This window comes from Heptranchias perlo, chromosome 3, assembly GCF_035084215.1.
Source record: "Heptranchias perlo isolate sHepPer1 chromosome 3, sHepPer1.hap1, whole genome shotgun sequence".
NCBI lineage: Eukaryota > Metazoa > Chordata > Chondrichthyes > Hexanchiformes > Hexanchidae > Heptranchias > Heptranchias perlo.
This window is the reverse complement of record NC_090327.1, coordinates 63,616,734-63,639,403: the sequence shown is the minus strand read 5'-3', so window position 1 is coordinate 63,639,403 and position 22,670 is coordinate 63,616,734. Positions and strand designations below refer to the sequence as shown.

Sequence of the window (22,670 nt, the reverse complement as noted above, 5' to 3'; positions counted from 1 at the left end):
ATTTACACTTTTATGGGAAACATGTGCCATGGATGAAGTACAATATGTTAACACATTTTGCCGATTAAATTGTAGTATGTTGTGTTTCTATGGTAGTTACAAGATCAACACCACCATCATACATCAGTGTATAGAATTTGATACCAGAATGACATTCTGGGATGTATTTTCCTTTGTTTACTGAGCAAGAGAGTAGAAATGGGTATAAAGCAGAGTTGTACATTTTATGCTAAAATCTACTTTTTGTTAAAATTAGATAAGGGAGGAAAATTTTCACTTTTCTTATTTTGATATGTCACAGTGAATTGCCAAATTCTATCAGGTTTGGATCAGTAATTTGGGTTGGATTGATTTCCAGTGATAATTGGACCTGGATCGTCTTTCGGATGAGACGTTAAATCAAGGCCCCGTCTGCCCCCTCAGGTGGATGTAAAAGATCCCATGGCACTATTCGAAGGAGAGCAAGGGAATTCCCCCAGTGTCCTGGCCATCATTGAACCCTCAACCAGCACCTAAAACAGATGATCTGGTTATTTATTTCATTACTGTTTGTGGGATCTTGCTCTGCGCAAATTGGCTGCTGTGTTTCCTACATTGTGCCAAAGACTACACTTCAAAAATACTTAATTGGCTGCAAAGTGCTTTTTGGGACATGCTGAGGTTGTGAAATTCATTATATAAATTTCCTTTTTTTCTTTTTAGACCACCAGAATGTGCTCCACATACAGTGGAGGACAAAGCTGTTGCCACTTTATAGGAAACATGTGCCATGGATGAAGTACAATATGTTAACACACTTTGCCGATTTGTCCATTTACTGCTACCCTCATCCTTTCAAGGACATTGGAATTCTACTGTAGGACATGATAATAGATGTGGTTTTAAGCATGTACTATGCATTACCTTCTTGTGTGAAACCTTTTGAATGTTGCTACAATATGTTTATTTATTATTTTGTTTCTTATGATCACAGAAAGAAGAGGTTGGCCCAGAGGAAGATATGGAAGAGAGGAGATATCCTGGTGAGGTTACTATTCCAAGTCCTCAGCCCAAAATTCCAAGCAAGGACTCAAAGAAGGAGCTCATAACGTAAGATACAGTCCACCATCCACGACTTATCTCAAGCATTCAACAACAACTTGCATTTATCATTTAATTAATACATGAACAAAGCAGGTTATAAAACTCAATGGGGGTAACTTTGACTTTGTGAGAAGGTGTAAAATGGGTGAAAGCAAATCGGCAGCCCATTTGCTTCCATTGAAGTCAATGGAAATAAAATTCCGGAGGATGTAAAATGGGCTGCCGATTTGCTATCACCCATTTTACACTATCACACAAAGTCAAGATGTATCACCACTGAGTGATTTGGCGAAGCAAGAGAACTGGGGAGAAAGTGGAAGGATTTCAAATCTTAAGTCAAAAAAAGATACTACATACGAATAACTTCCATTTATGTTATGGCATTTCTATTCTAAACTGCCATTTACCTATTTACCTACAGTGCCTTCTAGCTGGGGAGGAAAGTGATACATTTGTGTCTTCATTAATTTTATAATGATATGTGAATGGAATGAAAATCGCTTGAGTGCACTTTTTACATCATTCTATGCACCATCGAGTTTTGTTTTAATGTTCCATACACTAAAGATGTTGCAGTATGCTTACTCAAGTATTTATATTTTAATAGGAAAAATACAAAATTGTGAACCAAGAATCATCCAGGTTAATTTTAGTTTTTTTTCTGTCAATTTGCACTCTGTTTTAGAGGCATATTCTATCATTATACTGAATACTTTTCAATTACCATTCAAACCTATCTCCTCTATGTTCATCAACTTCCTACAGATTGTATTCCCTCGATGCTCACAATTTGCATTTCTCCCATTGTACTGCGGTTTGATGCCCTTTGATGAGGCAGTGAAAATCTTGTTTCTTTTGGTTATTCAAAGGCAGTTTCGTCATGCCTTTCACAAGTTTAACTGCTGGATATAACCTCTTAGCTTTAATTAATGACTCTGCCATTAGCTCTTTGTCTATTAATTCTTCACTCATGATCTTAAATGGAACTCCACACCTCCATTGCGAAAGCTACCTCCAAGAAAATCAGTTTTTACCGATGTGACAAACACTTCTTTTCCCCTCAACAGTTCTTAACTCTCGATAAAGCCTAGTTCTGTCCAAAGCTTGAATGCTACTCCTATAATTGGCAAGGCTCTTCTAATGCTTCTCTTGCACTCCTGGACAGTATACAAGAAAAAGCTTGTAATCTGATAAAGGACCCATCTTTCATCTCTAACCTCCAACTTTGCTGTCTGTCACAACTTTTCTTGTCTTTCTGTACTTTATCAATACTATTTTGGCTGGTGCTTATTTGACCTTTCTTCTTTTGTCTCTCATAAGGTGCAAAGACGCCACACTACACATTGTTCCTTCTCTCTATGATTGTACTGTTGGTCTCATGATTCATTTCACAGTCTCCTACTCTAAATCATTTTCTCCCAGGATCTCGGTACTGCAGAATTCCTTGCCTCCTTCAGCTATTATTGCTTTGTACTACCATCTTCAGCTGCTTCATCAATGACCTTCCCTCCACCATAAGGTCAGAAATGGGGATGTTCGCTGATGATTGCACAGTGTTCAGTTCCATTCGCAACCCCTCAGATAATGAAGCAGTCCGAGCCCGCATGCAGCAAGACCTGGACAACATCCAGACTTGGGCTGATAAGTGGCAAGTAACATTCGCACCAGACAAGTGCCAGGCAATGACCATCTCCAACAAGAGAGGGTCTAACCACCTCCCCTTGACATTCAACAGCATTACCATCGCCGAATCCCCCACCATCAACAGCCATATAAATACTGTGGCTACAACAGCATGTCAGAGGCTAGGTATTCTGCAGCGAGTGACTCACCTCCTGACTCCCCAAAGCCTTTCCACCATCTACAAGGCACAAGTCAGGAGTGTGATGGAATACTCTCCACTTGCCTGGATGAGTGCAGCTCCAACAACACTCAAGAAGCTCAACACCATCCAGGACAAAGCAGCCCGCTTGATTGGCACCCCATCCACCACCTAAACATTCACTCCCTTCACCATCGGCGCACTGTGGCTGCAGTGTGTACCGTTCACAGGATGCACTGCAGTAACTCGCCAAGGCTTCTTCGACAGAACCTCCCAAACCCACAAACTCTACCACCTAGAAGGACAAGAGCAGCAGGCACATGGGAACAACACCACCTGCACCTCCAAGTCACACACCATTCCGACTTGGGAATATATTGCCGTTCCTTCATCGTCGCTGGGTCAAAATCCTGGAACTCCCTTCCTAACAGCACTGTGGGAGAACCTTCACCACACAGACTGCAGTGGTTCAAGAAGGCGGCTCACCACCACCTTCTCAAGGGCAATTAGGGATGGGCAATAAATGCCGGCCTTGCCAGCGACGCCCACATCCCATGAATGAATAAGAAAAAAACATCTACAGACTTTTAAAACCCAAGCTTGATATCACCAAATTAGCACTTCTTCATTTACCTCTCCTTTTCTACTCTTTCCAGCATTGGTTGATGTCTTGCACTATGAAACTCGATCCTTCACTTTGGGTTTGCCAACAAAACAAAAATGCTGCTGACTGTGCATCACACTTTCCTTTTTCCATCTCTGTGCCCCATACTTGGAATTGGCAGAGTGTTTGAGGGATTTTCAAAAAAAATGACAAATAACATACATGGAATCATACCAAACTTATATACTCACAAAAAAAGTGTTTGTAATAGTTTCTAGCTTAGCTCTGCATCACTGCCATGTCCATAAATCATGCTGTATAGTGAAATTATGGGTATTCCTGTGGTTACACAAGGCTGAATTGAAGGGAAACTCTGGGCTCCAAGCAACATGTGTTTAATATACAGAATATTTGACTTATTTTCTGACTGCTAATTTGTGTTCATCATTTCACTGGCGCAGAAGAAACAAGCCTCAAGGCTGCCACTTCAGTGCAGTGCTGAGGGAGTGCTGTGCTGTCGGAGGTGCCATCTTTCAGATGAAATGTTAAACTGAGGACCTGTCTGCCCTCTCAGGTGGATGTAAAAGATCCCATGGCACTATTCAAAGATGAGCAGGAGAGTTCTCACGAAGTCCCGACTAATATTTATTCCTCCACCAATGTCACTAGATGAAAAGATTATATGGTGATTATTTATAGCTGTTTGTGGGGCTTTGCTGTGTGCAAATTGGCTGCAGTATTTCACTACAACAGTAACTACATTTCAAAAGTACTTTATTGGCTGTAAAGCATTTTGGGACATCTTGAGATCATGAAAGGCACTATATAAATGCAAGTTCTTTCTTTGTTTCTTTATTTATTTCTATTTTTTTCAAAATGATCACCATTACTAAGAACGCCATTAATTATTGTGAAGATATCACTAGAAACCTTTGCCATAATCCCGTGCTGCTTGTTTACATAGGAACCCTCCTGATTTACATTTTTTTTCCCTTTGCCAGAGTGTAAGATAACCATTAACGGATAGCAAACGCTTCTGTGTAATAACTGGTTGCAAAGGTTTTCCTGAAGAATCTTAATAAAATATTAGTTGTGGAGAGCTTGGGGTTTCCCTTTAAACACAATAATCAAATATGTCAAATTACAATTCAAGAGGTGACTCTTAGTAGCGAATCTGAATCTTAACCACCTCCCCAGAACACATAAGCATGAGTATTCTTGACTTAACTGATTATCTACTTGAATGCCTAGAGCTACTCTTGTTGTTGTTAGAGCTGTTGATATGACCATCTTTTTGTGCTTATGCTCTTTCATAGTTGCCCAACCCCAGGATGTGATGGTAGTGGCCATGTGACTGGAAATTACGCATCACACCGCAGGTATGTGAAAGCAGTTTTCCTTATTACCACCACCCATGAGAAGCTGTGATTTAATAGAGTATAAACGGATGATACTTTAGCAGGTTTTATTGCAATGTGCAGTTACATTGTTATGTGTTGATTTTTTTCTCTTCACTTTCATTGTGTGTGAGCGAGCAGTATTTATGTTTGAACCACAGTATATCCTCTTACGTGGGAGAGTTAGGCTTTCAAAACGGGATGAATTTTTGTACACCCAAGGTACAATTGTACAGTCAGGTTTACATCATTACAAAGCAGATTCCATCTACAGTGATACAAAAATAACAGTATAATTGCAGAGTCAGGTCCTGTCAAATTTTGTTTGATAACGCTCCTGTGAAGTGCCTTGGGGCATTTTACCACATTAAAGGCGCTATATAAATTCAAGTTGTTGTTGTTGATCTGACTAAAGTGCAGCGATGTGACATCCCCTTGGGAAGGTCATCGCTCAAGTGCCCATGGGGCCTGTTGTACCTCTTGCACCTTTTATAAATTTACTGTAGAGTTTTTTTTTAATGTTTTGAGTAAGAGAACACTCCCATTTGTGTGCTGAAAACATTCAACATTTACAGGCCGGGAGTACAGCTCTGCATATGTGTGTAAGCACATGGGTACAAGGTGATGGACAAGGTGCAAGTTACATCTTGGACAGTGATTTAACTCCTGTCTTGCTAACAGCACTTTGTGCTCTGCAGCTACAGCTCTCAGACCCCAGTGTGGATAACTGCAGCCTGAATCACAAGTTATAAAAAAGATTTGCACAAAATATGCATCATTTCTGCATTATGTGTTCTGCCAGCAACTGTATCTTCTAAAAACAGAAAATTGGCCTGCGGTTTGTGGCTAAATTAAAAACTGCTCTCTAGTAAGCTGCATATTTGTTTTCAAAATGTCTCAAGTGACTGTTGTGCTTATCTAACTGGACACACTGCAATAATATAGCATGTTTGTGGTTTTAAAGGAACTACATCTGAATCTTGTGATTTAAATTGAGTTTTCTCTTGGAGTTTATCCAATGAAGGAAAAGTCACAAATACGGGTTTTTCCCAGTACTTGGAAACCTCCTCACTCTGTTTCTATAAGCAATAAAAAACTGTGCTATTTGTGAACATCATTATTAAAACACATATAATGTCAACATATATAAAAGACTAGCCCAAGTTAATATTCATTTGCATGGTAAAAATGAGTTTTTGTTATGTTGTGTTGGGCCCAAGTTTGTGCTAGCATGTGATTTTATACAGACCTTTGTGCCAGTTTAAAAAAAAATGTGTCCAGGTTTAATAAAAAATCTTAGTGCTCAGCTGAAACACTGGTACCTCCAATAATAACAGCAAAAAGTGAGCATGAGACACAAGTCTCATATCTATGTTATTTTGTCATTTCTCACACTGCAATAATTTATTAAAGTAGATCAAACTAGGAGATGCATTCTTCTAAATATTCATTACCTGATTCTTCTTAAAATATATTTGGCCAGTCTTCATGGTAACTGTGTCATTTACGTAAGATTGACAAACACCAATGATTGTTCTGATGAAAAGTTGAAACCTGAACAATTTAGCTTCTAATGCACTTTAAATTGCAAATTTACATTGCCGAGTAATGCAAAGTTACATGCTGCCAATCAGAAATTTCAGAACATATCTCTTGTCTTTATCTTAATACAAGCTACTATTAAAATTTAAAGCCAAATATATAAATTATGCCCCAAATTTAAATAGTACTGTATAATCTCCTAATACATTTCTGAAAGGAAGTTAGTGGTGACAGGAGGATATACATTAAGTCACTCACTCAGCAGCTCGGCACTAATTAAATGTTTTGAATCATTCTGAAATGCCAGTAATAAAGTCAACAATAACCTTCAACAAATTAACCTGTCAACAAGTGTGTCAAAATCTGGTATTCTGATTGGATTTTTAAAAATTTGCATATCCTATGAAATAGTTAGAACCAAATATCCAGTTATCTGATTGGATAGTTTGAATCTAAAAGGGCAATTCTCTGTTGGCAGGTTAAAGTGTTATAAGGTTTCTCCATCAGATTACATTTTTTTCTTGCTTAGAAATTCTATATTATCAGAAAGGTAATGGAAAATAAATATTTGCTTTCTTTTTGCAGTGTGTCTGGTTGTCCTTTGGCTGACAAGAGCCTTAAGAGTCTTATGGCAGCCAGCTCCCAGGAACTGAAGTATGCTTTAAACTCTCTTTTATATCATTTTCCGGCTTCTTTCTATGGCTGTTGTCAATGTCAGGCTTGAGTGACTGACAGGAGGCATGCTGATCAGAGGGAGACAGATAATGTCATTATTTTTGTTGTTGGCATGCTTAAGATTATATTCAAAACTTTTAGTAACCAAGAATGTCTTTTTAAAAAAATCATTAAGAAATCCTCTGCTCTGAGCTTCGCTAATTGCTCTGTTCGTACTTGCTGAGTCAGTTAATCACATCTGGAGCAGCAAGCAATGCTGCCATTGGCCTCAGTGTCCCTGATCTATGGAGGGGAAAAATCAGCCAGGATTTGCACTCCTGTTTACTCTCCAGTGACGCTTGCTGTATCTTGTATATGGAGGGAGGATAGGATTAGATTCAGATTCAATAATCTCCATTGTCAAATTGCCTGCATACACTCACTTTGGCGGCTCACAAATGAAGAATTGTACTAGAGGGTATTGTATTCCAATGTGAGTCACTCCCTTCAGGAAAACAGTAAAAGAAATAATCTGCTCTTTTAAGAATGGATTTCTGTTGTACAGAACATTGGTATAGAAATGTGCTGCATTATGGAGTGGCACAATGTGCAGATCCTTACATCTGTCATTCCTGACCTTGGCCATGCTTTTTGGGGAGGTACAGAGTGAAGATTAGCTGCTTCACTACGGTAAGGGAGGGCAAACAGGATAATGATTCGTCTGAGGCCATTCTATCATATCTCAAAACAGTCAGCTCAAATAACAAAAATAAAAACAGAAAGTGCTGGAAACATTCAGCAGGTCTGGCAGCATCTGTGGAGAAGGGAAGGTAGGGTTAACACTTCAGGTTTATGACCTATTGTCAGAACCTCCTCTTATCCACAGGTGCTGCCTGCATTGATGCCTCTACTGCTGATAGATCAGGCAGGGACATATTCCCAGACTGTCATAAATCTCAATGACAATGGATCAAGCAGGGATCGAACCTACATTCATCCCACTCCATGGCACTGAGTGATAGTACTCAAATGCTCTCTGTTGTGGGCCATCTCACAAACTAAGCTTTTTTTTTAAAAGGATTCTTGTTTCCAGAGGAACAAAAGCCCTACATTACATCAAAATATAAATTGATTTTTTTTTAACAATTAACACCAAAGGAAGCATCTTTCAAATTATGTGTTTAGATATTAGTAGCTTCCTTTGTACGGCATCAAAGTTGCAAATTCTGTTAACATAGCTGAAAATAATCGGATTTTAAGGCACAAATATTATCTGTGTATGATGGGGTTGCCAACTCTGGTTAGATGTATTCCTGGAGGTTTCATCACATGACTTCCCATCTCTAATTGCCCCAACCAGTCAAACAGCCTTATTTTTCATCGCCAGTATTGTTATAACTAATGAATAAAATTGTTGTAAGAAAATTTTAAAAAGCACCATTTTTTTTAATGCCCCTATGATTTTTCTCCTGGGTTGCTCGCAGCAATAGCCAGGAGATTATTCTTTAATTCCTGGAGTCTCCAGAACAGTCCTGGAAGTTTCCCAACCCGAGAGTTTAGCATCGAGCCGGTAGCTCCACAAAAATATAACAAAGCCCCATGTTTCTTTAAGGCTGGCTGAAATAAAGATATGCAGCACTTCACATTAATTTCATGAGCTCCTTTTTGTCAAATGGAGGGTGTAAAGTCCACGTGATTTGTGAGTAATATGCGTTGATCAGCACTGACAAGGATCCTGTTCTTAGTAATCTGCTAGAAAGGGATTTATTGTTGGATCATAGTCCAACAAGTGCAATCAAAATCACGTCAGCTTTAGTACACAGTACAATTTTGTTCAACATATTTTTCTCTTATTATGTTAGGTGTCCAACACCTGGCTGTGATGGCTCTGGTCATGTGACTGGAAACTATGCTTCACACAGAAGGTAAGTATGGTAACATACTGAAAGACTTAAGGGCAGTGTTGATAAACACCAGATGTTCCTTATGTGAGTGTACGATCAATTTTATTTTCCAGCCTCTCTGGATGCCCACGTGCAAAAAAAGGTGGAATTAAACTGACACCAAGTAAGGATGATAAAGAAGACTCAGAGTTTGTCAGGTAGGACGGAGAGCAGCAGCCCATTATTTAGAAATTCTGCCACTTGGTAATGACTTTGACATCAATTTTTCTAATAAAGATATCTTTGTTCATTAGTGGGGCAGTAAATTAAGAGATTTACTTCTGGGAACTAATCTACAGCTGATGTGTCAGCGTGTGTTGCAGGTAAATGATGCAAAATCTTTGTGGGTGCTTTCGGTCCACCGTGACTTAATATTTGGTATAACCTCAAGGCACCCTGAGCTTCTTAGAGCTTAGGCCAACAACGATACTTCAAAATTAAACCTAAAATAGCTCCTGCTGTCTGTAATGCTTAACTAACACCAAGTAGATACTGTAAAAAATGCACCATGATAAAATGATCAGTTATGAGAAAAACAAGGTGATATGTTGAAATCATTTTCCCAAAATAGGATTCGTCACGTCATTAAATATTAAATATTGGGCCAGATTTTGCTGTGAAAATAATCGTGAGGCTAACAATGCTCACCATTATTTCTGTGTAAATTGTACAGCAAATTCTGGCAATTGCACACGTGCAGTTAAATGTGGAAATCTGGAACTTGCTGTACCAGATGCACTGTTCGTCCATAAACTCCACGGTGGTGGCATCCCGCCGGCTGGTTCCCCATTCAAATGAATGGAACAGCATGAAGTTCCTGCACTGACGTCGTAGATATGGACTAATCTCGCCAGAAAACGTTAGGGCTTGTCCATTCTGATATAAATGTATCAAGTTACATTGAGTTACATCAAAACTACAGCACGGAAACAGGTCATTCGGTCCAACTGGTCTATGCCAGCGTTTATGCTCCACACGAGCCTCCTGCCTCCCTACTTCATCTAACTCTATCAGGATACCCTTCTATTACTTTCTCCCTCATGTGCTTATCTAGCTTCCTCTTAAATGCATCTATGCTATTTGCCTCAACTATTCCTTGTGCTGGCGTGTTCCACATTCTTACCACTCTTTGGTAAAGAGGGTTCCCCTATTGGATTTATTAATGACTATTTTATATTTATGACCTCTAGTTTTGGACTCCCCTCACAAGTGAAAACATTTTCTCTACCTCTACCCTATCAAACCCTGTCATTATCTTAAAGACCTCTATCAGGTCAACCATCACCCTTTTTTCTAGAGAAATGAGCCCGAGTCTGTTCAGCCTTTCCTGATACAGATATCCTCTCAGTTCTGGTATCATCCTTGTGAATCTTTTTTGCACCCTCTCCAATCCTTTCTATAATATGGAGACTAGAACTAGAACTGCGCACAATACTCCAAGTGTGGTCTAACCAAGGTTCTATACAGGTTTAACATAACTTCTTTGCTTTTCAATTCTATCCCACTAGAAATTAACCCTAGTGCTTGATTTGCCTGTTTCATGGCGTTATTAACCTACGTCACTAATTTTAATGATTTGTGTATCTGTACCCCTATACCCCTTTGCTCCTCTATCCCATTTATACTCTTATTATCCAAGCAGTATGTGGCCTCCTTAATCTTCCTATCAAGTACATAGCCTCTTTATCACCTCACACTTATCTATACTGAAATTCATTTGCCAATTACATGCCCATTCTGCAAGTTTATTAACGTCCTCTTGCATTTTGACGCATTCTTCGTTTGTATTAACTACATCCCCCAATTTGTTGTCATCCGCAAATTTTGAAATTCTACTCTGATTCTCAAATCCAAATCGATAATGTAAATTATGAACAATGGTCCCAGCAAAAGTACCCTTTTAATAATGGCATGGTAAATCTTAATGACCGCCAAACAACTGCTCTGTCACTGAAAATTATCTTTAACAAGTGTGGAGTCTCATTCCTTCAGATTTTAATTATTGTTGGGCATTTTTTAAAAAATTAAATTTTTTTTTGCTTTTTCATTCTTTCTCTTTTATCTCGGTGTCTTAATTCAATCTTTTTAACCCACTCTTCATTTTTCTTTCTGTGCCTGATTTGACATTGAATTCACTATTCCAACTTGCACTTCCTGGTTCAGTCTCTGCATGGCTTATTAACATGCTTCAATCTGATTGGTTAAAGGGATAGACTGTCGCTTGGCCTGTTCACACAGGTCTCAGATGTCCTGTGGAGGGCGCCATTCTTTTTGGCTCTCTAATTTAGAGGAAGTTGCCATAAAAAAGCTCATAGAAAGTATATGGGCAAGTGCAAGTCCAACGAATGTCAGGTGCCATTCATTTGCTGCTCACAGCAAAATCTGGCCCAATAACAACTTGCATTTATATGGTTCCTTTAATGTAAAAAATATCCCAAAACACATCACCAGAGAAGTAGATGGAGGAACAGATGCCCAGCTACGGAGAGAGAGGTTGGGAGGGGTGACTGAAAGCTTGATCAAAATTATGGGTTTTGAGTAGATTTTTAAAGCTAAAGATAGACGTGAATAAGTGAAAGAGTTTAGTGAGGAAGTTCCAAAATGTAGGGCCCATGTGGCTGAAAGTTCTGCTACCAGTGATGGGTGAAGGCAGGACAGGATGCACAAAGGGCCATAGGCATAAAACCAAAAGATGATGGAGTAGATAGAAGAGGAGGTTACAGAGCTAATGTGGGGCAAGGCCATGGAGGAATTTGAAGATGAGGTAGAGGATTTTAAATTAATTTATATGGGGCACAGAGGGCCAATGCAAATTAGCAAGAATGGAGTGATAGGCAAATCTAGAAGTGAAAAAACATAGATAAGAGTCTCAGTGGTGAAGGGACTGAGGTAAAGGGTGCAGGCAATGCTGTGGAGGGGGAAGTAAACGGTCTTGATGATGGATAGGATGTGGACTCTGAAGCTCAGCTCCAGTTCTAAAAGGACACCAAGACTTTGCCTGGCCTAGTTCAGTTTGAACATTTGGCTGGGAAGGTGGATGGAGTTGATAGAAAAGAAGTAGAGTTTATAATGGACACCAAAATGGATAGCATCAATCTTCCCGTTGTTGAATTGAAGGAAGCTGTGACTCATTCATGACATTATATCAGGCAGGTGGTCAGACAGCATGAAGGTAGCAATGAGGTCAAGAGAGGTGGTGGAGAGGTAGAGCTGCATGTTATCGCCATTGAAATGGAAGTTGACTCTGTGCCTATGGATGATGTCATTGACTGCAGCATGTTTTTTTTATTCATTCATGGGATGTGGACGTCGCTGACAAGGCCAGCATTTATTGTCCATCCCTAATTGCCCTTGAGAAGGTGGTGGTGAGCCGCCTTCTTGAACCGCTGCAGTCCGTGCGGTGAAGGTTCTCCCACAGGGCTGTTAGGTAGGAAGTTCCAGGATTTTGACCCAGCGGTGATGAAGGAACGGCGATATATTTCCAAGTCAGGATGGTGTGTGACTTGGAGGGGAACCTGCAGGTGGTGGTGTTCCCATGTACCTGCTGCTCTTGTCCTTCTAGGTGGTAGAAGTCGCGGGTTTGGGAGGTGCTGCCGAAGAAGCCTTGGTGAGCTGCTGCAGTGCATCCTGTGGATGGTACACACTGCAGCCACAGTGTGCCAGTGGTGGAGGGAGTGAATGTTTAAGGTGGTGGATGGGGTGCTAATCAAGTGGGGTGCTTTGTCCTGGATGGTGTTGAGCTTCTTGAGTGTTGTTGGAGCTGCACTCATCCAAGCAAGTGGAGAGTATTCCATCACACTCCTGACTTGTGCCTTGTAGATGGTGGAAAGGCTCTGGGGAGTCAGGAAGTGAGTCACTCGCCACAGAATACCCAGCCTCTGACCTGCTGTTGTAGCCACTGTATTTATGTGGCTGGTCCAGTTAAGTTTCTGGTCAATGGTGACCCCCAGGATGTTGATAGCGGGGGATTCGGCGATAGTAATGTTGTTGAATGTCAAGGGGATGTGGTTGGACTCTCTCTTGTTGGAGATGGTCATTGCCTGGCATTTGCCTGGCGCAAATGTTACTTGCCACTTATCAGCCCAAGCCTGAATGTTGTCCAGATCTTGCTGCATGTGGGCACGAGCTGCTTCATTATCTGAGGGGTTGTGAATGGAGCTGAACACAGTGCAATCGTCAGCGAACATTCCCATTTCTGACCTTACGTTGAAGGGAAGGTAGTACGTATGTAGAAGAGGAAGAGTTGGACTGAAGCTTATAGGGTGGAAATTGGTTATGGCTCACTGCCTGCTGCATTCAGGGCAAACCAATTTCCGGTTTGGGTCCTAAAACAGGCATTATGCCCCTCATTAGCATATTCAAGGAGCCTAACACCTGTTTTAGGTGGCCGCCAGGGACATCTATGCAGCGCCTGAACCAATATGGCGTATGACATGTTTCTAATGCTATTCAGGCGCCAGAGATGGCCCCATAAATTGGACCTCTTTGCACCCGTTCCCCACCCAGAAAAAAGGGCACAGCGAAATCCAATTTCACCACCAAAGAATTCTAGAGGCTCTTCACGCTTGGTATTGAAAGTGAAGGTGGAGGGTGAAGGGGAAAGGGATTTGAGGAGGCAGTACATCATGAGAAGAGGAGCGTAGGGTTTTTCCTGCCCCTCAGGATGATCCTGGAGTTGCAGAAGGTTTTGGCTGCAGAGAGCGTGGCATGGTAATTCTGGACATGCTCCAGACAGATTTGGAGATGAATGTAAAGATCAGTTGTGTGCCACGTTTTCTCGACATTTGAATAGACCAGTCCTAAAATCAATTATGAGGTATTGTTTCTGCTGTACTTATTTACCATGTGTCCAAAATTTGTTGTGGCAACTTAACATTTAAAACAATGTTAATTAAATCACTTATACATCATAAAAAGAAAAATGACAGAATTAATAACACTAGTTTCTTCATGTGACCTGATAACATGGTTGATCTATTCATAGATAGTGTGATTTATAGTGCAATGTTTCTGTCCTTCTAAGGTGCCCAGTGATAGGTTGTGATGGGCAGGGTCACATATCTGGCAAGTATTCGTCACATCGCAGTGCATCAGGTTGCCCTCTAGCCGCCAAAAGACAAAAGGAGGCTTCTCTGAATGGATCCCAGTTCCCATGGAAATCTGGCAAAGCTGAAGGTGCAACTTGCCCTACACCAGGCTGTGATGGATCTGGTCACATTAATGGCAGTTTTGTCACCCACAGAAGGTAAGTATCAAAGTATTCTCCTTCTTACGTCTATAGCAGAAATGCACCTACTTTGTAGAAATATCTGTAATGACTGGACTCAGGCTGGAGGACTTGCCCTACACTGTACTATATACTTCACTACAATTTATTTTGGTCCATTTGCATTAACCTTTAAAAGATGCTTTTCACTTGTAATATTGTCACACATAACCAAATTAAAATTGTTGAAGAAATGCATTTTTTATGTAGTATTATATTTGTTTCATATTTAAGAGATGAGTCAGAATACAGCACAAATTAAAAGGTGTAATAATGACAGAGATAACAAGAGGCGTTGTTATGATCTGAGACAGGGTATATTTTCCGACTGGAACTGTTTCCCTGTGAACACTTAACACGTTCGTACTAAACCCCTCTGTGTACTTTTTTAAATCCATGCATTAACCCGTTAACTTTAAATGGGTTAGTTGGAAAATATAGCCTGTTTCAGATGAATCTAATGTGAGTGCATTAAGTGTTCTTAGGGACAGCATTAGTTTGAAAATATACCCCATAACAACCAGAGAAAATGTTATAATCAGAGAGATAACTCAACTGAAGTACTATTTATGTATAAAGTCAGCCCATGAACAGGACAACAAAATCCAATTTTAAAAATGTCTAATCTGGTTATATATAGTTCAAAAGTACCCTTACTTTATTTTTCATCGTCCTAGGATTAAAGGCTAGAAATTATTGCTGGCAATAATAGCAGATGAATCTTTAATGTATTTCTATGTCATTCTTCTGTCCATTATTTTAAAATAAATGGTTTAATGCCTCTATCAAAGCAGCAGAGAGAGGAATGTTGTACGAATGTGTCAACCAATCGCCCTTTGTTTTTGCCAATAGTAATTTCTAGCTTTAAGTGACTCTAAATTGGTTTGTAGTTGGGATCATTGACGCCCACAGATGAAAGGCATGCATCCCTTAATTGAAACTACTGCTTGATTCAAAGGTACTTATGTATCTGCACCACAGTTCTCAGCATTTCAATATACATTTGTACAGCTTCTTAAGTAGCTGTACTTAACTGAATTTGTTTCTTTAAAATGGACAGAAAATTATCTTTCTCATCACATTTTTGTGTTTCCAGTTTGTCAGGTTGTCCACGAGCTTCCCTAGCACTGAAGAAAGGCAAACTGTCAGATGATGAAATGATGACCATCAAGCTCAGGGCAAGCAGCGGTAAGAACAAGTATTAATGCTAAACACGATCAGAAGGCATAACACATCCAATTAATATCACTTTGTTTAGGTTAAGGGGAAACACCTCATCATCTCTGGTACATACACTAACTAGGTGCCATTCCTATCTAGTCCTCCACTATACCAACAGCTCTCTAAATAAATGATCTCTCTCTTCCTATGCAAGAACTTCCTAGTTGTTCTTTTATAATATAACTTCTTTATTTAAATTCATGATATTCCTTTACTGGTCAAATATCTACAATTCTTACTCCAGTGCTTAATTATTTTAGTTCTGAGGGTTGTACCTATCTTCTCCTCCTCTGCTTCTCCCTCTTATGTCAATGGAGGGATGGGTAGTAATGAAGGGAATGCAGTAGTACTACAACAACAACAACTTGCATTTATATAGCACTTTAAAGTAGAGCCAATGAAATAGATACTAGGAGGGTGACTAAAAGCTTGTCACTGAGGTGGGTTCTAAGGAAGGTATTAAAGTAGGGGAGGGAGGTGAAGAGGCAGAGGGGTTTATGGGGTTCAATCAAAATCCAAGGGGCAATTTTGAAGCCTCCCATCTGTCAGAAATGGGGCACTTCCCACCTCAACAAAAGGCCTATGGTAGGTGCATCATTGATGAGACTAGAAGTACCAGGTTGCCAAACAGTGGTAGTGGGGAGCACTTGGAGATCCAGATCCAGATTTCAGCCTGGACCCTGAAGAAGGAACATAATTTTAGTTAGTACTTTGGCTCCCTTACAATGGGGGCTCTTTGGCATTCTTTTCGGGGGGCCCAAGCACCTCCTCCCAGACGCAGCAGAGGACAGATGTTCCTCTGACTGGTGGGGGAAAACCAGATGTAGATTAAGGGACCGCCCCCTGACTACGCAAACTTCAGTGGGGTCAGTGCTGAACATACAGTCTACAATACCTAAAATAAACATATAAGTGACCTTCAGATAACATTTGCTTTCCATAGACAGTGCGCGCCATCTATAGGTATATTCCATATTAGTAAATTTCATACCTTTATTTTCTATAGGAGCTGAAAACGATGAGGAGATCAATCATTTGGATGATGAGATTAAAGAGTTGAATGAATCAAATTTAAAAATGGAAGCAGATATGATAAAACTCCAGACACAGGTAAACATTAGTCAGGACTGGAGCTGAATATAACACCAGAAACCATTTAATGCATTTTTGCAGGGACTATGGAAATGCTGTATATGAAGAAATGGGTTTGCTACACTAGAATACAACATTTTCCTGCTACCCACAGCAATGCTATAAAATTGGTTCCCTTCTTTAAATGTTTAAAATTTTTATTTCTCCATTTATTGTTCCACAGAGTTGAATAAATACTACACCTTTATGATTCAGCTGATACCCACATCAATAAACTCAACTTGGTATACATCCTAATTCTGTAGATTAAGAACTGCAAGCATCTTAGCGCTACATTGTCAGTAATAAATCAAAGCTGTATTTCTGTGAAATCTGTTAAACGCCCATTATGTAATTAAAGGAAAATTATTTCTAAATTTTTAGATTACTTCCATGGAGAGCAATTTGAAAACAATTGAGGAGGAGAATAAACTAATTGAGCAGCACAATGAGAGTTTGTTAAAGGAATTAGCTGGTCTGAGTCAGGCCCTTATTAACAGCCTCGCTGACATCCAACTCCCACAAATGGTAAGATATCAAATAAGTAACTGAAACTAAAACATTTTTGAACAGCATAATGACTATGAAAATGTGAGTATTTTTGACCCCTTAAATCAATTTTTATAAGTGATATGCTTTGTGATGTCATTGGGGCAGTTCAGAATTCAATTCTTAACGTATATATCTGCCGCTCATTTTTTCCTGTAAAGTTTAAAAAATATATAAAATCAATATTAAATAAATGATAGATCCTTTCTTAAGAGAAAGAAAAGATAAGGTCAGAATAATCTGGTATCACATACTGCTATCTCAACCATGTTAATTATTGGGTGCTGCTGATAGAATAGAATTAAACAACAATTATATTTTATGTTGCTATTTTTTTGGGGGGTGCTTTTGAATTATATTCTCTCCTCCATTTAAGTCTCCCTGTGCCTCACCCTATTGAGGCAGTGGCCAGGGCTCCTCCACCCAGGCCTCTGCCAGTAATGCTTTTGAGGTATTTGCTTGGAGCTGTGTGAGAGCGTTTTAGGAATGGGGGAGACCATGCCTCTTATTCATTATACGGGCAGTTTCAGGACCTACATTACGTAGGAAAGTGGGAATGCAAAGCTGCATCCAGAACCACGATGGAACAGAGCACTAGGACACTGCACCACTGGGCCATTTTCACGCATAATGGTGGAATTCCTTCTGAGGATAATTATAGTGTAAAAGGGAAGTAAGTCAAACTTTGTACTCATGCTGGTATTTTCACTAAAACGACCTGAAGAAAGAAATTTACCCCCCCCCCCTCCCTCACGATGTTTAATCTTCATAGATACACGGAGGTTTGTCGGTCTCCAGTTAAGTGCAGGTCTCCGAAAGTCCCAGGAAGCTCTTAACGAACATTACAGGGGTTTTGAAGTCAATGGAGAGTAAAATTGTGTGGTGTAAAGTAAGTGGTGAAACCATCCCACTGGGCGTTAGAAGTAACCTGACTTGTAAACAACCAATTGAGAAATCGATAGGCGTATGCTGCGTACAGAATCGTATTATTTTACTTTGTGTAATGTAAAATGGTCAGAGCACAATCAACAAAAGTGTGGTTTGCATCACATTTTACTGTCTAAACTTACAGTGCCACCTACTGGTAAATTAGAATGCAGAACTACTTGAAATGGAGTCAAAAAATTAAAATAACAAACAATGACTATAAAAAAGAATAATGCAAACCTATTTAATAGTGATTGGTGTTGTCTAAAGATTTTACTGCGTCGATACTTGCAATCTCTGTGTTTTATAATTAGGTGTTAAGGGAGATAAATGGGTGTTCAGTATTGATTATTTCATACAGCACTGTTACTTAAGGCAACATGAAATATGGGGACTGATTTTAAGTTTTGGCCGTAGCAGAAAATGGGTGGTAATATATCGGCAGCCCCTTATACACTTTGGCCGATTTTCCTTTCCATTGACTTTCAAGGCTGCGATGGATAGATTTTTGTTAGGTAAGGGTATCAAAGGATATGGAGCAAAAGCGACTAAAATGGAATTGAAGTACAGATCAGCCATGATCTATGGATGGTGCTATAAGCTCATGGAGCCGAATGGCCTATCCTTTTCCTACATTCAACGGAAAGGAAAATCGGGCTGTGTGTATGCCGGGCATTTGATCCGCTACCACCTGTTTTTTGCCACCGCCAAAAGTTAAAATCAGCTCCGTGGTGTTTGAGACCTGAATGGAGATTAGTGATTTTCACATCATTAATACTATTAGTTGGACTCTAGTCAAACTTCTGTTTGGTCTTCTCACTCCGGTCATGCAGAATCATTGGGCCAAATTTTGCTGTAGCAGGACATCTAATGGTGTCTGCCGTTAGTTAGACTTGCCCTTGCACGTTTAGGTTTTTCAATTTTTTGCGTGTTCAGTTGCTGAAAGTGTGAGCTGGTAACAGATTTTGGATATCCAAAAGTTGCTGTCCGAAATACACCGCTTCGCTGTTAGCTTCACGAAAATGGCATCTCAATAAACTTGCGCGTCTGCCCCTCACCTGTATTTGCGCATAAATGACGACGAGCATCATTAGCATCACCGTTATTTTGACAAGAAAATCTGGGTCATTAACTTACAACCACCTGTAACATGGGGAGGAGGGGCAACATGATAGGAGACAAATCCAGGCCTTTTATCCCGCTATTCCTGGCACTTTTGTTAAGAATTAGTCCATTTTATTAACACACTTAGTAGACTGGCTTCCAATCTGAATCAGAAGTGAGCATAATTGTTTTTGACTACTTACCAGGGCAATGATCGCGCTTTGGAATTAGCTGAGGAAACAAGCATCAATTCACGACATCATAAAAAAAGCTCATGCCGAGATGCCTTGGTTATCCTAATGGCAGTTGGAGCACTGCTTGTGATGAGGAGGTTCAGACATCCTTCCTTAACAAGCCATGGTTGATACTTGAAAGGAAGAAATAACTCACTAGAGAAGCTCAAATACTTCCCATAGATATAGTAGGTGGTTAGCTAGGGGAGGTTTAAGCCTTCTTATACTGATAATATGTCATTGGTGGCCGGAGTACAGTATTCCTGCCGTTGACAACTCACTATAATATAAACAAAGTGAATCCCATGCCTCCAATGGCACCCAGTGGCTGACTCTTCATGAATGCCAAGAAAAGGGATCAGATGCATTGAAAACAAGCACCTCTTTCTATTGGTCCACTAACTGAGACTAATAGCACATAGATAGAATAATAAGGGGAGAATAATGCAGTAAGGTTGTGGGTTTCCATTTAACCAGTACCACCCTGAAACTCCAGCAACAATATAAAAATGCTCATGGTCATATTAGATGGGAAGTCATTTAGGGGAAAATATTTATTTTATGCACCAGGTGTAGCAAGGTCATAAAAGAACCTGGTTTCCTGCCATAACTTTGGCAGGAAATTGGCAAAACCTCCGAGAAATGGCATACACGGTTTATAAAGAACAGGTTTATGATTTTGATACAACTAGAACGCAAGGGAAATCTTCAGACTTTGTTAGTTAGCTGTTCTTTGAAATTGGAAAAGTGTCTCTCAATCAATGTAGCTTAAGGTTAGGTGCTAAATTCTGTTGAGGGTGCAATCTCAGTATCTATTTGTCTCTATATTATAAACTAAAGGTTTTTAAATTTCCTGCTGGGTCCCCTGCAGATATTAACACGTTCCTGGGGACTCCCTGTACTAACTTCCAAAAGACAATGCTTGGCAACTTCCTTCAAGCTGCTCCCATTCCGCCCTGATACCTTCGCCACTGCACCTCCGGCCAAATTTTGGCTGCAGAACGGGAGCAGCTCGGTGGAACTTCCTGCTAATGTCAGCTACCCAAACGAAAATAGCACTATCGTTACAGAAAATGGCCCTGAATTTCCATTGGAGCACTCCTGGTTTCCTGCCATAACTTTGGCAGGAAATTGGCAAAACCTCAGAGAAATGGCATACACGGTTGAAAATGGCCGTGTTGCTATTTCTCGGTGGGGGGGGGGGGGGGGGTTCCTCCGATCTCCCACTGAAGTTACAATGGGAGATCAGGATGACCTGTATGGAAATTCAGGCCAATGTATTTTATTAGTATATAGCAACAGAAATAACATACTACCAATTCAGCAAATACAGAAATCTGGTGACCTCACAGAGCCCCTGGTGTCTGTCCTTGGACCTCTGAGGATTCAGGAAACCCAGTTTGATACCCTGTGTTATAAACAGGTGAGACTCAGCTCCAACAACATCCTGGTGCTGGGTGAGCTGTCAATGGAGGCCCAGTGGTACCTGGAGCAGCACATCTGCTCAGGGCTAGACATGACTAGAGATGGCCACAAATGGTCCCTGTTTCTATTTATATGAGTTCTCCTGGTTCAATTAGTGGCCGGAACAATTTTTTCCCCAGGATCTTTGCAACTCAAAAGCAGGTAGACAAAGAACTTGGGATCAGTCAAATGAAAAATCGCTATGGTTAGCACCCACTGTGAGGATTGACTCAGCGCTGTTTACTGGAGAGATATGCCAGAAATTAAGAAAAGAACAAAAAGCATGCCACAAATGGCAGCTATTTCTGAGAAGAATGCTTTATTTTTGTTCTGTGAGCTGCAGAAAAGTGGCTGCAGCAATGAGCAATCTTCTTCTACACTCAGAGTTTCCATAACCCCAGGTTAGATTATACATCTTCATATGAGCAAGCAGCAATCAAAATGCTTCCCAAATTAGTCAAACTTTAATGTCCATTCAAACATTACTTTTTATTTTGAAAGAAATGTTGACTTTTTTTAAAAATTTGAGCACGATGCCCTTAAACATGAATTGTAAATTAATAACATTAACTGTGAATTTTTGTGTTAGGAGCCAATCAGCGAACAGAATTTTGATGCGTATGTGAACACTCTGACTGACATGTACAGCAGTTTGGAGAGGAATTACACCCCCGAAAGCAAGGCCCTTCTGGAAAGCATAAAACAAGCAGTAAAGGGTATCCAGGTGTGAAACTTGTCCGTGCCAGGTTCCTGGTGCCGCTTCTGTAAATGCTAATGACATTTTTTTATTCATAGGCAGTACACTTCAGCTTCAGGTGTTTGTCGCACATGTATTAGTGGCATGTCTTAGGAAATGCAAAATCATATTCACAACAGCCACATCACAAGACAAAACAGTATCCCTTCTTTATGGGCTGCAACTCGAAGGTATCATAAACAAAAGCTAGATAATATACATTGAAGCATCATAAAACACTGCTGTTTGTCAGTGCTCTGAGATGATGTTACAGAGTTACAAACCCCTTATGAAATCAAATTCGAGGCTGATTTCTGTAGAAACTGTCATGTTACTTACAAAAACGCAGCCTTGAAGTTATGCAGTGATAGCATATGAACACTTAACATGTTCACCTGAAATGCACCTCTCCTCTATTTCAGCAGAGGTGCTAACCCATTGAAAATAAATAGATTTCACGCCTCTACTAAAATAGCGGAGGGAGGAATTTCAGACAAACATATTAGGTGTTCATACGTTAGTATCCAACTGCGTGATTTCAGGGCTAGTATGTTCAAAATATCTTCAACTGTGTGCATCATGTGCGATAAGTAAAGGAGAATGCTGTGTAGTGCTGATTATTAATAGTTTTCATATTCAGCCCATGTAGGTTTACCATGGGACATTGACTCTTTAAAAGCAAATTGGAAGGGATGACAGCATCTAGAACACTGCACTTATTTAAGATACTTTCCTTTTGCACCAGTTTTTTTTTCTTTTTTATAATTTGATGTAAAAAGTGTGTGATTAGGTTATTTTTATAATGCATTATTATTTATTGTTTTTAATTTAAGAGATTTTTTAGTTATTTTAATTGTGCAAACATTATTATATTTAAAGAAATGGTTTTCTGGGAGAGGTTTATAAAATTATTTTGCTTGTGTAGATTTTAAAACAAGAGAACAGATTTTTTTTATAAGTGACATTGGGCTCGAATGATAAATAACAAAAAATA

General features: G+C 39.8%; 1 protein-coding gene across 1 annotated transcript in view; it reads left to right on the top strand.

The window, feature by feature from the left end:
- The window catches only part of st18 (ST18 C2H2C-type zinc finger transcription factor), a 202,032-nt gene extending 179,999 nt beyond the window's left edge, over window positions 1–22,033 (top strand). The window contains exons 13-22 of the mRNA XM_067975540.1: window positions 974–1,089; window positions 4,826–4,888; window positions 7,034–7,102; window positions 8,965–9,027; window positions 9,120–9,203; window positions 14,069–14,290; window positions 15,408–15,499; window positions 16,539–16,642; window positions 17,048–17,191; window positions 21,530–22,033. Coding sequence (XP_067831641.1) covers window positions 974–1,089; window positions 4,826–4,888; window positions 7,034–7,102; window positions 8,965–9,027; window positions 9,120–9,203; window positions 14,069–14,290; window positions 15,408–15,499; window positions 16,539–16,642; window positions 17,048–17,191; window positions 21,530–21,670 — 1,098 coding nt within the window. The 3' untranslated portion in view covers window positions 21,671–22,033. The remainder of the gene's footprint in view (window positions 1–973; window positions 1,090–4,825; window positions 4,889–7,033; window positions 7,103–8,964; window positions 9,028–9,119; window positions 9,204–14,068; window positions 14,291–15,407; window positions 15,500–16,538; window positions 16,643–17,047; window positions 17,192–21,529) is intronic.
- Window positions 22,034–22,670: the final 637 nt, after the last annotated feature.